Source organism: Hemibagrus wyckioides, linkage group LG06 (assembly GCF_019097595.1).
Source record: "Hemibagrus wyckioides isolate EC202008001 linkage group LG06, SWU_Hwy_1.0, whole genome shotgun sequence".
Taxonomy (NCBI): domain Eukaryota; kingdom Metazoa; phylum Chordata; class Actinopteri; order Siluriformes; family Bagridae; genus Hemibagrus; species Hemibagrus wyckioides.
In genome coordinates, this window is record NC_080715.1 from 46,091,903 (window position 1) to 46,109,676 (window position 17,774).

The 17,774-nt window shown below is 39.8% G+C and overlaps 1 protein-coding gene across 1 annotated transcript; it reads right to left on the reverse strand.

Annotated features, from left to right (window-relative positions):
* Positions 1-2,215: 2,215 nt before the first annotated feature.
* On the reverse strand, positions 2,216-9,714 carry LOC131353903 (cilia- and flagella-associated protein 57-like). The gene is made up of 20 exons (XM_058390985.1): positions 9,534-9,714; positions 8,891-9,201; positions 8,423-8,658; positions 8,082-8,244; positions 7,533-7,673; positions 7,299-7,438; positions 6,959-7,124; positions 6,727-6,837; positions 6,396-6,602; positions 5,935-6,108; positions 5,524-5,685; positions 5,125-5,280; positions 4,894-4,987; positions 4,513-4,682; positions 3,873-4,046; positions 3,588-3,752; positions 3,001-3,192; positions 2,779-2,886; positions 2,499-2,633; positions 2,216-2,404 (listed from the first exon to the last, which is right to left on the reverse strand). The coding sequence occupies exons 1-20, from the start codon at positions 9,700-9,702 to the stop codon at positions 2,216-2,218; spliced, it is 3,363 nt and encodes a 1,120-aa protein (XP_058246968.1). The 5' UTR covers positions 9,703-9,714.
* Between the last annotated feature and the right edge of the window lie 8,060 nt (positions 9,715-17,774).

A 17,774-nucleotide genomic window follows, 5' to 3' on the forward strand; every position in this document is an offset into this window, starting at 1 on the left:
AGCCAACAACCTCTCCCTGAACGTCGACAAGACCAAAGAGATGGTTGTTGACTTCAGGAGAGCAGAGTGACCATTCTCCGGTGTCCATCGACGGATCCTCGGTGGAGATCGTCAAGAGCATCAAATTCCTTGGTGTCCATCTGGCGGAGAACTTCACCTGGTCACTCAACACCAGCTCCATCACCAAGAAAGCCCAGCAGTGCCTCTACTTCCTGAGGAGGCTGAGGAAAGCCCATCTCCCTTCCCCCATCCTGACTGTGTTCTACAGAGGGACCATTGAGAGTGTCCTGAGCAGCTGCATCACTGCCTGGTTTGGGAACTGCACCGTCTCGGATCGCAAGACCCTTCAGCGGATAGTGAGGACAGCTGAGAAGATCATCGGAGTCTCCCTCCCCTCTATCACGGACATTTACACCGCACGCTGCATCCGCAAAGCCAACAGCATTGTGGCTGACCCCACACACCCCTCACACACACTCTTCACCCTCCTGCCATCTGGAAAGAGGTACCGGAGCATTCGGGCCCTCACAACCAGACTGTGTAACAGTTTCTTTCCTCAAGTCATCAGGTTCCTCAACACCCAGGACTGAACTGTTCTACACTCTCTCTCTCACACACACACACTCTCTCTCACACACACACACACACACACAGGACTGAACTGTATATTAACTCTCTGTCTCTCTCACACACAGATACACACACACACACACACACACACACACACACACACACACACACACACACACACACACACACACACACACACACACACACACACACTCTCTCACTCAGGACTGAACTGTATATTAACTCTGTCTCTCTCACACACAGATACACACACTCTCTCTTGACCGTGTGAACACACGCACACACAATTTATATTGTTCATTACTTACTGCACTCCCTCTACCTGTCATCCGCTGCTATAGTTATATTTATGTTTATTCTATTTGCACTACCTCAACCGCTGCTGTGTATTTTTGCACAATACTTTTTTTTATTTTTACATCATTTCACTTTATCTATTTTATTTCACTTACATTCCATTACACATGTTCTTTTCTTTCTTTTCGGCACTAAGTGTCCTGTGTTCTTTTGTGTTGTCTTTATTGTATTTATTGTATTTTGCACTGGTCTTGTCTATGCTCTGTTTGCACCTAGCTGCACACTGTGCACTTTACGTGGCTAAGACAATCTTCTGTCCTAGCTCTGAGGTGTTGTTTTGTGCTGAACTTGTATGTTTATGTAGCACCAGGTCCTGGAGAAACGTTGTTTCATTTCACTATGTACTGCATCAGCTATATGTGATTGAAATGACAATAAAGCTTCTTGAATTTATTATTTATTTATTTTTATTTATTTTCAGACTTCAGCTTGTACACGCCCCTGTACTAGATGACATCCAAGCATTAGACACCTCCTAGACGATCATCTGTTTCTTTTTCTTGGGTGAATGGGTGGTAATTTGACGCTGCTTGTCGGCTTCTGCGCTACAAACATCTGCTGTCCTTGTATCTTCTCCAGGGCAAAGGTTTGTCCTTTTATCTTCTGGGCAAAGGTTTGTCCTTGTCTCTTCTCTAGGGCAAAGGTTTGTCCTCGTCTCTTCTCTAGGGCAAAGGTTTGTCCTTTTATCTTCTGGGCAAAGGTTTGTCCTTGTCTCTTCTCTAGGGCAAAGGTTTGTCCTTTTATCTTCTGGGCAAAGGTTTGTCCTTGTCTCTTCTCTAGGGCAAAGGTTTGTCCTCGTCTCTTCTCTAGGAGAACCCTCGGGTGTGCTGGGGGCTGAGGCTGGATCACAGGCCTGTACTGTGGCTTGGGTGCTTCAAACCAGATGAATATATTTTAGACATGTCCAGAAAGCTTTACCTCACTTTAGATAATTTCAAAAATTAATTAATATATTTTTAATATAACTAACTCATGCTGAATGTCCACAGGAATTTCCTCCAAAGCTACTTTCTACAGTGATAAAAAGTGTAAAGTGTTACTTACTGAAATCACACTGAATATTCTTCTCTCTGCAGGCATTCATTAAACGCCTGTACTTCATCCTCTCATCATCAAGCCACTCAGACAGAAAGTCATACTCCTACACACATGCAAAAACATGTCCAAGTGTACCTACATCTATACATTTTTACTAAGTCTAAGCTTTCTCTTGTTCTACTGACAAATCACTGACAAATCATTTTGAAGAACTTTACACTTAAATCAGCTAAAAATGTTGATAAGAAATCCTCCTTACTGTCTCTGTCCTGTTGATCCTATTTTTCTCAGCCTGCATCTTTCTAGTGTGCGTTTCCTTCTGAGTTTTCTGGGTCCTTTTGATGAAGTCCATCTGTCTGTGGTGATCTCTTAAGGCCTCGTCTGCTGGGCTGATCTTGCAGTTGATATTGTAGTGAACCTGTTGCAGTTATTACACTCAGTCAGGTATAAGCATACTAGGCTGTGTATTGTGTGTGTGTGTGTGGGTCAGTGCATATATATGAGCATCTTACATCTGCTTCATGGCAATAGCGCCTGTGAAGCTCAACGAACTTCTCCTTCAGCGTCTTTGGGTCTTCTTGGATGAATGGTAAGCAGTTGCGGACATCACCCCTCCACCTTTCCAGCAGGATATTGTTACTCTTGAGCTGTGGGAAGACAGACATTACAGTCTTATGGTACCACTGGTAAAACTAATGATTATTATCTCCAGCAATACAAGCAACAACTACACGTTAAATCCTTGCATCTTAAGGAATTATAAATCAAAAATGATTTTGTGGTGAAACAAACCCTCTGCCTCTGGATCTCTACGTGTTTGGCCTTAGCTTTGACCTTCCGCTTCAGGTCAGAAAGGATCTTCTTGTACTTCTTGTCGTCCGCTGCCATTTCAGCAGCAATCTAAAATGACAGCCTCCTCTGATTAGCTTGTAGTAATAGTTTGTTGCATTGTTCTCTTGTTGTCAGTCATTTGTTGCATAGAATTTGACAGTGTCATACTTTTAAACTCCTCACCTTCGAGAACATGTCTTTATCCTCCTCTAATTTATTCTTAAGTTGGTTGATTTCAATCATTTGACTGCTGCCCTGCATCTCACCATCAGCTACTTCACCCTCCAGTTCCACCCTGATCAATTCTGCCTGGATCTCTTCTATGCGCAGCTCCAGGTCTCTAATTATTTTCTTGAGCTCTTCAGTGGAGCTCACCTGCAGGGACAGAACAGACTCTCTTCTTATTTATTGCACAAAGTCAGTCTATCTTCATTTATTAATGGCTGATTTATTCAACTTTTTTTTTTTTTTATATCAAAGACCTTTAGCAATGAAATGCTAACAGTTATGGATGTGACCAAATAGCTGCATATTGTATGTACTATCAAGTTACCCAGAATAGAGAATATCAGCAAGTTCTAGCTTATACAGTGGAGTATTAAACCCCAGCACACTGAGTTGTATAGATATCTTGCTCTAAATTTATACCACACACAATCATGTACTATACAGTATGTTTTGTGGCATAATTCTCTGTTTATGTTGCAGTAAAGTGCAAAAAAAGAATGCCAAAAAAAAACCACCACTGGGAGTGTTAGCATGAACTTCACCTTTTCAGAGAAGATCTGGCTTTGCCTCTCCTTCTCCTTTGTCAGACACCTGAAATTATGACCTGCTTCAAAGAGTTGGTCCTTCATGTTCGTTATTTCCTCCTTCATATGAGAGATCTGGGTGCGCTGATCTTTTTCCAAGCTTTTAGTGGCCCAGTATGCTTCCTGTGTGGGTGTGTTGAATCACATCATGGTTAACTGTGGTGGTGTTAACAGATTTTAAAACATATCTTTTACATTTCTATGCAAGGCAAGAAAAATACCACTTTGTGGTTCATTGTTTACTTTTTCCCCCATGAGTTGTATTTCTTGCTCCATCATCTGCCTAAGCTCCCTCTCCTTCTGGATATCTTCTATATAGTCTTTACTGAGCTCCATGGCCTCATATAAAGCGTCTTCCAGAAACCTTTGCTGTTCCTCCTTAAAGGTCTTAATCTTCTGCTCCAACTCTGCCTCTAGCTGTATAGAGAAGACAAACACATTATAGTAAAAATTTGAAACATACTAATCATAAGGCTGGACTGAAATGGATCGCAATTCCACACATATTGGACTTTATAAACCGAGCTGGTCCACGCATGCAACTAGTATATCGGTATGGAACAGTAGGAGTTTATTATACTAATAGTTACTGTACCTCAGCTTAGTGTAAGCACCCTACCTAGTGCATTATGTGTCAAATTGGGCATTAAAAGGTTAATACCAGGAAAAGAAGTAAGAATACTAGGGAAAGGAACAAGAGGGGCTGGATCTCAAAAATTCAGCACTGACACATGCAGCACAAAATAAGTCAAGGGCTAAGCTAACTAGATACAGATAAGAAATAATGAGCCTGTAGTTTGGACCAGAGGCAGATCAAGGACAAATGAGGAAGACAGGAGCACACGTCCCAACAGTGAGAGTTTGAGCAGTTTGGCTCTCTCACCTCCTGCACCTTGACTTCATAGGCCTGTGTGTCCTCCTCCAGGATACAGCGGTGGTTCTCCTCAGCTTTCTGCAGCTTGTACTCAAAACTCTCCTTCATCAGTTTCATTTTCTGCTTGAACTCTTTGGACCTCTCAAATTCCACACGGGGCCCCTCATCGAGAAAGAATTCTGGGAACAAAATTGGACATGCATTTTAAATGGGATACTAAAGGTGAAGTCTAGAAAATTCAACAAAAATCCAGGCTCAAACACTGAGGCAAGCAGATTTTATAATATTTTTTATATTAAATTGTTCTAAAGCAGCCAAGCTCCCAAGTGACTCTCAAAACCCAAACGTTCTGTAAAAGGCACAATGTTGACATATAGAGGGTGTATTTACTTTGGTCGTTCATCTCCTTGACAAAATTCTCCTTCAGCTTGGTCAGCTCCTTCATGTAAGAGATCTTTTCAGCGTCCTTCACAGCACCCAGTTTCTATCGTGAGATACATAACCGTGTTTACTGAATTATTCATTAACATGGATCATAACCTTGTGCTCATTGTTCATCTGATATACAATAATGAATACAATACAATAAAATCAGAGCCAAATCGATTTAATCAGTCTGACCTGGATTTTCTCTTTCAGAGATGTGATCTTCTCCTGGAAAGGCAGCAAAACTGTGTGCATTTTCTCACTGAAGTCTATTTCCATCATGGTCATTGCGATCTCCTGCTCCACCTCCAGCCGCTCAAGATGTAACGTGAGCTTATTTATCATCTCATCCTGGATGATGACAAAAGTTTAACACAGAAAAAGAATGAATGGACATAAAGTCAAAGTTTTAGGAAGATAAATGTTTAATCCTGCTGTTAAACTGTATCACTATAAGGTACAAAGGCAACGTACAAGTATCTGTTAAGGCACCTGTTATAATATATTGTGGTTTCTATAGTAAGGACTACTCTAAGTGAAACAGCATTCCTTCACTTGGAAGGATCATATAGCTTATGGCTTGGTCATATTTACCTGTTTATCCAGGAATTCCTTTTCACATAAGACCACGCCAGTGTAGTCTAATTCTTTGACCTTCTCAATGGTCTGTCCATTCTGGTCAATAATCGACCAGACGAAAAGGCAGCCGTCCTTAGAGGCAGTCAGCAGGTACTGATCACCAGGTGTGACGACCATCTACACAAACAATGAAGAAAAAATATTGAATTGGATGGAAAATTTCATTCAAGCACCAAGAACAGATATAACCATCATTAGCTGAATAAATCACTCAGTGTTCTTCCTTGGCCGTTATTTTCTGGTATCAGGATGCTTATTTGGTCAGTGTCTCCTACAATTTCTATCATCATTATCGACAGTATACACATCAAACTATTTCAGTTTTCATTATCATGGCATATCATCATTCCTAAGACACACACGTACTTTGGTGATGGGACCAGAATGGGCCTGATATTCTTTCCAGGTCTTCTCTTTATCAAAAGGGTAATCGATGACCCTGACAGTACCAGCTGAGGTGCCAATGAAGACTGTTCTGCCCGAACGAGTCATGGAGACAGCCGTGTATTCCCCACCATCTGAGGCCATTTCATATAGGACCTAAATGCAAACAAAAACACAAGCAAATCAAGTGAATTTTATTATTCTGTCCATACACATATAGAGGGAGAAACACGGCTTCAGGATCACAGTGTGAAAACCATGATAAGAGCATGGTGATAAAAAATCCTGCTATGGGATAGTGTCCACTGTTAAAGGTGCTATATAACTAAAATAAAATTTTATTTTAGATATAGAGTTTACACAGAGTTTCTATGTTTTGCAGTTGAACTGCTGTGATTGTAATTTTATCTAAACAATCATATGATATGTTTTTTTGGACTTGCCCCTTCATCACTGATCTCCTGAAGATGGCTGCGGCCTACGGCGAGGACGCTCCCGGTGTTAGGCGAGAATGCCACATCTGCGAAGCAAGACGCTGTCTCGTTCCTAATCACCGCATTGCCGGTCAGAACGTCCCACACAAATACAGTGCCGTCCATCCCACATGACACCAAGCGACGGTCATCGTCGCTCCACTTCAAAGACTGCACCTGAAGGGTCAGAACAGGGAATTGAGGTCACTGATATTTATTAACAGTCTTCATTATGGTTCAGTGATTAAAAAAAATATTAAATCTGTGATCAAAATGTTTATGAAACACTATTTATACTGACTTGCTGATGATGACCGCTCAGGTCCAGTTTTTTCTGTGTTCTGATGTCATAAACGTGGATCATTTTTCCAATGATGGCGGCGAACTTGTTACCATTGTGGTTGAACACACACTGTAGACACACACATGCTTTATTTGACTCACTACTTCTACACACAGTTTCTGGAAAAACACACAGATTTCAAATATAAAAAAAACATTATAACACTAAGGTCAGGTCAGTTAGAACCCACCTCGGTGCAGTTGCTTATGGGGAACGTCTGGGCAGTGTGCAGGTCGTCATAATAAATTTTCATGAGGTGGACTTCTGTGGAGAAGCCCACCAGGACGAAAAGGCCGTTCGGGTGAATCGAGACGCTGAGCGGCTCTTCCTCAAACTGCTTGAACTGCACCAGAGACCTGCAGAAAAAGTCCATACAGTCAGAAATCTTTCACACAGTAAATAAGCCCTATGGATATTTTGATAGCCGCATCTGATGACGATCAGTATTCTGATTGATTGAGTATCAAGTACTGATTGAGTATTGAGGAGTACCAAACATTTTTACTAACAAACATGATTTTTTCTCCTACTTTTTATGGTAGTTCCAGATGTGTACGGTGCGGTCATTGGAGCAGGTGGCCATGAGGGGTTTCGTCGCACATACGGACAGACCTGTGATGCTCCCCGAGTGAAAAGACTGAGACAGGTGCATGAACTGGGTCTTCTTATTCTGAAAAAGGAAGCAATGGAGAAGCAGAAGTCAGTAAATTTTTTAGTGAAAGGCTTTCCTTATTACTGTACATTACTGTTTGTTGCTCTGTTACCTTAATAAGCTCCTCTGAATTGAGGCTGATGTGGTAGAGCTGGCCTTGGTCTGTGCTAATGGCCAGCGCCTCCTCTGATGGACTAATGCACATCGAGGTAATCGCCTGAAGTGGCTTGTTGCTGCATGGGTCCACAGGAATCTGCAGAACAGAGGAAAACAGCTCTTAGTGCTTATACCCACTGGTGCTCAGCCTCACAACGGGTACAGAGTGTCAGAATAACATCCTGTAGAACTGTACTTTAGAGCATACACCACATGCTTTAACACTACTAGTATATCAGATATTGTGATTATACAAGTTCATCTCTATACCCCTCTCTGCTCGTTTTAGAGCTGAGTTGAAATAACCATTTGAATCACACAAAATGAATTATGGCTAAGGTTTAGGCAAGTCCTAAAGATGGCTGCTGTTTCAAATCCCAGCATTGCCAGAGAGCCACTGGTGGGATCTTGAGCAAGACCCTTACCCATAAACTTTCACATTTACCTCACCTGTGAGTTGTGTAGCATAAAAGCTTCTGCAGAATGTTAAATATCAATTACTCACTCTTAATGTCACTGTCTTCCTGTAGTTGTCTTTATCCGGGATCTTCTCATACAGGCTAACTACTCCCAGCCCATCTGAACAGATGAAGCCGTCAGAGTAGGGCAAGATGGCAGTGATAGCTGTCTGTGGTATAGCTGTCGGAGATGAAGATGAATCCGTTTGTCTGTCAAGGGAGAGAATGTAGATCATCATGATTTGGTAAAAATACAACAGAAATGATACCGTATTTTATTATAAGCAGTAGGATGATACAAGCGTTACAAAGATAAAAACAGATCTTCAGAACAAGGAAAAGGTGTTGGAGAGGATCTTTGCATCTCTCTCTCCCTCTGTGCTGTTACCTCTCACATGCTTTCCCCATCCTTTGCAGGCGTTTGGATTTCAAAATTAGCAGTTGCCCTGCCTCAGTTCCTGCAATAATGGAGTCGCTAGACATCCACGTGTGGCACAGGATGTTCATCTTCTCCACCTTATATGAGTCCGCCATTTTCAGGGCGCCCCTCCTGAATTCATAGATCCTGAAAACTCCCTTTCCGGTGACGCAAACCTGTTTCATATCCTGGGGGTTAAAGCTGACCTGGGATTGAGAAAAATGAACACTCAGTGTTGAGGTTTGACCAGATGATATAGCAGATTCATGACCATGATCTAAGCCTTTTCCTTTCCTGTATGCACCAGCAATTGGATCAATGAAACGTCTCATTTTTATTTTCTGCCAGTTGTATCCATGTTTTTAATGGAAAAGCATCTTTGGTATTACAAAGTTCACTTGTCTTCACTCACAACTGCAAGACCTTCAAAATTTCTACCTGAATGATATCGCCTGGTGTCTTGATCTGCACAGACGCGATGAGCTCCTTTTTCTTCCACTGCCAGCAGTAGAGGGTCCATGAGGGTCCCCCAGCCTGGCCTAGCAGGTACTCCGAGTCAGCCGAAAATGCCATGCAGACAAACTCCTGCACGCCATAGTCGCTGCCCTTCAGAACTTTTTTCTTGGAGTGTTTCTTGTCCTTCAGGTCAAGGATGGTAATGGAGGCCCATTTACCACACTCCGACACGGCCAGGTAGCGCCGATCAGGGCTAAAAGCCAGGGCCCGCAAGCTCTTGCTTTTCGCTGCACCTGTGGAGTAACATTTGATTAGGAGGACTGAATGATTTTAATTAAAACAGATTCAAAGACTACTTCAACTACAAATAAGGATGATTTAAGATCTAACAGAGTCATTACAGTAAAATGGTAATTTGTTCCCTAACTGAAATGCATTTCCTTTTGATTTTGTACAAAGTCTATGCAACAGTTAGACCCCAAACGTACATAACTGTATGTTTGAGGGTAAATTTACACTGTACTTTAGGGAAGAGGTATGTCTCTTTGTGGTACCAGTTTTTCTGTCAGTGCTTAGGTTGTTTTTAAAAAGGTACAACAGGAAGTGAAGCTCTCAGCAGACTTACTGTAAAGAAACTCTTGGTGTTGCTGAGGGATGTTGTAACTGACACAATGGTTTCCACCTGGAAAAATCAGAGTTTCCTCATCCTGAAACAGCAGGTTGTTTCTTACGCCTTTGCTCACACCTAAAACGTGGCAAGGCTTAATGCCTTGTAAGCTTCTTTTAGAAGTCATTTTATTTTTTGTGAAATTGCTCTGAAATGAGAAAAACATGGCATTCATTAGTTGAAAATGATACTGCACTGGTTCCACATGGCATTGTGAAGGTAAACAGTGAATAGCTTATGAAACACAGTGTATAGCTTATGAAACACAGTGTATAGCTTATGAAAAGGTTATAACTAAAAGTAGTTGACGATTCTTTATTCAGAAATGTTGGGAATCGAGGAATCAAACGATGAGCCGATTCCATACAATACGATTCATTTGTGCTCCTAAGGGGTTCATTTTCATACACTGATTTCACAAAGATGACACAAAGCCTTACAGATTTAAAATAAAACCCCAGAAAACAAACTTATTACTCCTTGTGTAATGAAAAAAAAACCCCGAAATGTCCTGTAAGGAAATCCGTCTAAACACAGCAGGGGACAGAGCGCGCGCTACGGCGACAGAAAAGCACATAACTTCACATAAACACGGTTTAAAAAAATACACAAAGCAATTCAGTTTTCTCAGACATAAGAGATTAATCAGATGACACAATCCGCTAGGTTTGGATTACACTAAATATTTAGCCCCGTCGGAAAAAAACGGCGAGTTTTATAGCGGTCTGTATTGCTAACTTAGCGCTCTGTGACTTAGCAAGCGGTCACGTTAATTATCAGTTAATTATTAACGTCGATGTAAAAGATGTTCGGTTTGGAAAAACTTACCTCAATATCGCAAGAAGCCATCTTGGTAGCTCGCTTGTTTGCGCTCTTGATCATCAATGAGACTCTTCGGTTCAGAGTTGCTATGGATATGCTCAGTTCTTTTACGCAATAAAGAGGTTACGTCATCAGCAGCCGCCATTTCTTTAAGCTTTTTATTTTAACTTACGTATGAATTTTGTTCAAATAAAAATGCCTCACACTACGTGCTCATTTTTGCACAACTTTTGTCACAGCCTCTATCACTGAAACAGATGAAGTAACGTGATGCCGTCTGCCATTCAATTATAATTTTCACTTGTCAAATGTGACCAATTTGCATGGGAGCTGAAAGAGTCGGTTCGGAACCAAAACATTGTTTAGAGTAGACGGGGAGTGTCGAATTGATTTCATCCAAACAATTAAGTTAAAAAAAAGAAGTGATTTTGTCATTTATAAAGAAGATTAAATAACACTGTGTAACGCTCTGACCCAGATAACTCGTTACTTCCAGGAAAAATGAAAGCTCGAAGGCGAAGAGTCTGTAATCCACACGTTTAATGGCAGGTGCACAGGCAAACTCGCTCCTCTCATACATGAGGGTTCAACTCTTTCTTGCGTTACAAATAATAAAAATAAAGGACAAAATTATAACAAAAGCGCACAGCAAACTTATCATCCATCGTGGCTCGCATTACACCATTACAAAATTCTCCTACCTAATCGTCACTTAGTGTACTGTATGTTACGAGTGATCAGTCTCTTAAAGGGCACACCGCACAATACTGTGATGCATGTGAGTTCAAGTTGACTCTATTTTCTCCACTTTCCTTAAACAAACATGTTTATTGTCCACATTTCCAGTGATTTTGTACAATGTGACTAACAATGGCTTCTGTTGATTAGAATAATTCAGGCTGTATTGATATCAGTTGGACAACTGATACTTTACTAGCATTAGCCCAATTTTTGGGCCCTATGCAAAGCCCCTTTACCCCATCATCTCATGATCCATGCTATTTATCACTTTTTAAAGAAAAAAAAAATATATAAAAGTAAAATTGAAAAGAACATTATTAAAAATTCTAATACCATGTATAGCATTATTTATTTTTTTTTGCATTGCATGCATGTTAATTCAGCACAGAAATAATTTGTGTATAAATTGAGCTATACCAAGATAGGTAATGTCGGTCCTGGAAGGCCACTGTCCTACAGAGTTTAGCTCCAACCTTAATCAAGCACATCTGAACAAGCTAATCAAGGTCTTCAGGAATACTAAGGCTATAGACAGGTATGTTTTGTTTTGTTTTTTCTTCTTCGTCTTAGGGTTGAAGCTAAAATCTACAGGACAGCGGCTCTCCAGGATTGACTTTACCTACCCCTGTGACTTTGTACTCTAAATCAGGGGTGTCCAATGTTATCCAGAAAGGGCCGGTGTGGGGGCAGGTTTCATTCCAACCAAGCAGAAGCTGTACCTGATTCCAACTAGTGATGTGTCGTTCACGAACGATTCGTTCATTTTGAACGAATCTTTCCCATGACTCGAGAACATCGAGTCGTCTCGGGGAGTGACTCGTTCATTTTGTGTTGACTGCGCGTGCGCAACATCGCATAAGCTCAGTAAACAGAGAAGATTAGTTCATTTTTCGAGTCTTCGGGTTTGTACCGTGGCATGACCGCTTTATTGGATACAGAAATGAGTTCATTCTCAAACATCCTTACAGGTTTTTTTACTCTTACTGTTACGTGATGCATTATAGCTTTTTATTTCCTACAGACTATAAATGTGTGAATATCTGTCATTATGCTTCTTTTCCATAACACTAAATGTTTTAATAAAGAGTTGGTTAATGCTTTAAACTTCATTAGGGAAAATCTTTCTTTCTTTCTTTCTTTCTTTCTTTCTTTCTTTCTTTCTTTCTTTCTTATCTACTTACTTTTTATTTTATTTTATTTATTAACTTACTGTTTGTTTATTTATTCTTTGTATTATTTATCTGAATAAACATCAGCTAACCCTGCAGTGTAGAAAATAGAAATGTATAAATTCATGCATAAATCTGAGTGTTGTTTTTTTTAATCCATATGCAGTTATTTAATAATATAGAATCTGACCTAAACATAACCTTAATGTATGAAACTAATATTAATTATTCACATTAATAGTGTTATTTGCTTTTCTGTTATGCCCCTGTGTCATTTATGAGTTTATGAGTTATCAGTATTATACCAGCAAATGCACAATTGGTGGCAAAATAAACAACAATAGGTACTTTGTGTTTGCAGGTTTAGTTTATTTTAATAAGTAGTATTTGTTTACAGATAAAGACAGAACAGGCAAATTAGCATTTCCAAGTAAAATGTGGATTTATTTTTTTTTTTTTTAAAAACCCTCACACACCACACATATCCTCAAGAAATATTAAGCAATAATAAAGGAGACTGACAATTATTATTTTTCAGAAAATGTTTATTGCACAAATATTTTGATGATTTTATGATATCTTATAGTTTTATAATTTAATACCTTATAAAGTCAATAATACTAATGTAATATTGTATTTGTCATAAGATACTGAGACGGGAAGCAGTCACATTACAAGAACGAACAACGTGAATCCAAAGACTTGTTATGTAAACTAATCTTTTCTGTGTCCGGCTCAGACTGCATTGCCTTAGCATACGGGGCTGTCAGGTGATGAATGAATGACTTGAACCCGGAGACTCGAAAGGTGAACTCATCTTTTCTGTTTCCGGCTCAGACTGCATTGCCTTAGCATACGGGGCTGTCAGGTGATGAAACCCTCCAAGGATAGGATTTGTGAAGAAAGAATTTCACTGTGCAGTAATGTATATGTGACAAATAAAGACAACTTAACATTACTGTCCACCCTGTTATTATGGGGTAACTGCCCTTTCAAGAAACCGAATGATGAACCCTGTGACGTCCCAAACCCCACTTTATCTTTCTTCAGTGAAGCTTTACATATACAAATACAGTACATACCTTAGTAACTTTCTTGATTATATAATTAATTCCTAAAATAATTCTTTATATTGTTTAAGGCTTTCTGTTTGTTCTGGTTTTGATTTGATGTCCCTATTATTTTCTAGTCCACCTTTTAAAAACTTTGTAAACCCTGTCATGATGTTGGCCACCCTGTCATCCTCATCTATTATTAATTTTTGTTTTTTTAACAAGTTAGCAAAACCATCCTAAAGGCAATTTATGGTGATTTTGACCCAATTTTGATTTGTAAAAGTCAAAAATACACTCTGCTTGTTGAAACATCACAATATCTTGTTTTGCTTTGACTTTTAAAACATCACATATTAAATGACAATTACAGACCAGCATCACAAAGCATGAAAGATACATTCATGAAGAATACAGATCCTGAACAGTATGAAGCTATGTGTTATTGCATTTAATTACATTCAAATGTAGTAATAATATTAATAATAATGTGAACGTCCAGTGTTGTCAGATTTTCAGTTTTGTCCCCTACATCAAAATTGTCTTGTCCTTAATCCTCTCAGGTGGTATAGCTGCCCTTTCTTCTTGTCAAAATGCTTCCAGTTCCTGTAAATTTTTTTGGTTGCCTTGCACAAACTACATGTTTAAGATCTCCCCAATGTGGCTCAATGATATTGAGGTCAGGAGAAAATGGCCACTCAAGAATCTTCACCTTTTTTTTTGCTGTAGCTATTTGAGGGTCAACTTGGCCTTGTGCTTTGGATCATTGTCATGTTGGAACATCCGAGAGCGTCCCATGTGCAGCTTTTCTGCTGTAGAATGCAAATTGTCTGCCAGTATTTTCTGATAACATGCTGCATTCATCTTGCCATCAATTTTGTCTAACTTCCCTTTGCCCCTGGAGCTCACACAGACCCATAACTGAAGAGATCCACCAGCATGCTTTACAGTGGGGATGGTGTACTTTTCACCATAGGCCTTGTTGACTCCTCTCCAAACATAGTGTTTATAGTTGTGATTATAAAGTACAGTTTTGGTTTCATCACTCCAAATGACTGCTCCAGAGGCTTGTCTAGGTGCTGTCTGGCGTACTGAAAGCAGGCCTTTTTGTGGCATGGGTGCAGTAATGGCCTTCCCCTGGCAACTCGACCATGCTGGTCATTTGTGTTCAGGTGTCTCCTTATTCTGCTCCTTGAAACAACACCACCACTTTTTTCCCCCAGAGAAGCCCATATTTGTCTCGAGGTTGTGTCTTTATAACATGGCCAAACATTCAAGGATATGTAAACTTTTGATCAGGGTTGTTTGAGTGATTTCAGTTATCATTAGGTTTTAAAAAGGGGTCAGACAACTATGTGATAATTAATGACCACTACTTTAAATAAGAAAAAAATCTTTGGCATTATCAGTCATATTTTCCAAATAAATGGCAATGTTTTACAGTTTCTATCAGGGTGTGCAAACTTTTGAGAACAACTATATATCAGGTTAAGAAATGAATGCTCTAGAAGGGGGGCAGTACGGTGTCTTAGTGGTTAGCAGTGTTGCCTCACAGCAAGAAGGTTCTGAGTTTGAGTCCCGGGTTCGAACAGACACGGGCCATTCTGTGTGGAGTTTGCATGTTCTCCAGTACATGTTTTTGCAAGTCCAGAAACATGTACATCAGGTTGATTTGTAATTCTAAATCGCCCATAGGAGTGAGTGTGAGTGTGTGTGGTTGTCTGTCTATGTGTGGCCCTGTGATGGACTGGCGACCTGTCCAGGGTGTACCCCTGCCTTTCGCCCTATGTGTGCTGGGATAGGTTCCAGCAGACCCCCGTGACCCTAATTAGGGATAAGCGGGTGTAGACAATGGATGGATGGATGCTCTAGAAGGCTTTTGTGTAAATAGTCTGCTGTAGAAGTTCTTGTTTGTGACTTTCTAAGTTGAGTAACTTAGTAAACTTGAGTAAAAATAAACACAGAAGGAATTGTTGAATCTGCCTGGACTGAATGTGTTTTTCTAAAGAGCATATAAACCTACAACAGCTACACTATATTGCCAAAAGTTTTGGGACACCCCTCCAAATCATTGAATTCAGGTGTTTGTTTTTCAGGGGTTGGGCTCGGCCCCTTAGTTCCAGTGAAAGGAACTCTTAATGCTTCAGCTTCATACCAAGACATTTTGGACAATTTCATGCTCCCAACTTTGTGGGAACAATTTGGGGATGACCCCTTCCTGTTCCAACATGACTGTACACCAGTGTGGAGAAGATCTATCAGAATGTACAGAGTGGAGCAGAAGTGTTAGTGAGACATGAGAGTCCTAGTGGTGCAGTGTAGAGTTCAGTAGATTTATGGTTGTGAGGAAAAACTGGCCCTGAACCTGCTGGTTCTGGTGTGGATGGTCCTGTATCTCTTCCTGGATGGAAGGAGGTTGAACTGATTGTGATTCGGGTGGGAGGAGACCTTGATGATTTTGTGTGCTCTGCTCAGACATCTACTGTGGTGAAGAGACTCAATGACAGGTAGTTGGGTGCTGATGATGCGTTGGTCGGTTTTCACCACCCTTTGCAGTGATTTCCTTTCACACACTGTGGAGCTGCCATACCACACTGTGATAGAGTTCATCAAGATGCTGTCAATGATGCAGCGGTAAAAACTGGTCAGGATCTTGGGGGATAGGTGAAGGTTTTTCAGTCTTCACAGGAAGTAAGAGTTTTGTTCTGACGCAAAGACAGATCCTTAGAGATGTAGTAGCCCAGGAACTTAAAGCTGGAGACATGATCTACTTCAGACCCGTTGATCTAGACAGGGGAGTGTCTGCTGCTGTTATGTCTTTTTAGCATTGAGGGTAAGGTTGTTTGTTGAACTCCATGCTGACAGGCTTTGGATCTCCTCTCTGTAGGCTGATTTATCATTGTTGCTGATCTGACTAACCACTGTGGTATCATCTGCATACTTGATAAAGATGTTGGAGTCATGCAGCAGAACACAGTCATGTGTGAACAGGGAGTAGAGCAGTGTGCTCAGCATGCAGTGTGTACATTTACTTTTACATCAATTTCTACATTTTCTTTTACATACATTTCTACATTTTCTTTTACATAAATTTCTACATTTTCTTTTACATAAATTTCTACATTTACTTTTACATAAATGTGTACATTTATATTTCACCGATTCTATGAACATTTACCTCTGTAAATGTCTGACTGTGTTTTGGTATCTGAAAACTGGTCAAATCAGGCTGGATTTTTCAGCAGGGTAGCTGTTATAATGTCAACTCTAACTGAAAATACCTTTAAAAGTACAATAAAAGTGACTATAAACTGATAGAAGTATGTGTGTGTGTAATTCTTTATTCTAATGAATATAAAATACTGCATAGAAACAGAAACTAATTATAACCAACTTTTTTCTGTTCAGAGAATTATAGTTCCAGTTAAAGGTTAATTTCAAAGTTTGTTAAAAGAGAAGATAATACTATTTTTTATTTAGGTTTTTTTTTTTTTAATTATTTTTTTATTTGGCAATTTATTTCTTTTCAGTTTAACTAGTTTAACTTCACTTTTTCCCCAAAAGTGAGCTAAATGATAATTTATTGTCCTGGGCTAATATTACAGCTCCAATAAATGCATGTTGATGTTTTTCTCCTAGTATTGTGTATTTATCTTACACTGAATGCATCTTCTGCACAGAAGTTTCTGATATTTCAAACAAAATGTACAATGAAGCGGTAATTACGCACAAATTTCACAATGGAGTGAACACAGAGTGAGGACTGAGTGAGGAGGAAGTGAGGAGTGGGAAATGTTCAACCTGGAGAGGAGCTGAAGTGGAGTCTCCCGAAAAACCCAATATAGATGCTGCAGATGAATATTTCTCAAACTTGACTTGAACATCATTTTATTACCAGTTATAAACTTCCTCTGAGGAAAAAAGTAAAGTAATGCAACATAAACATCACTTAGTAAATTGCCCTGTTTCCTTCAACAGAATGATATTTATAGAGGACTTTTAACATTTTACATCGTCACATATAGCTTTAAAACTTAATCCAAATTCCGAGCATGATATGTGAAGGAAAATATTATTATTATTATTATTAACCTGTTCATTAATTAGAGACAGTAAAGGCCTTTTTTCTTCTTTCTGCAGAAATCTGGATGTACACTATATTGCCAAAAGTATTCGCTCACCCATCCAAATAATCAGAATCAGGTGTTCCAATCACTTCCATGGCCACAGGTGTATAAAATCAAGCACCTAGGCATGCAGACTGTTTTTACAAACATTTGTGAAAGAATGGGTCGCTCTCAGGAGCTCAGTGAATTCCAGCGTGGAACTGTGATAGGATGCCACCTGTGCAACAAATCCAGTCGTGAAATTTCCTCGCTCCTAAATATTCCACAGTCAACTGTCAGCTGTATTAT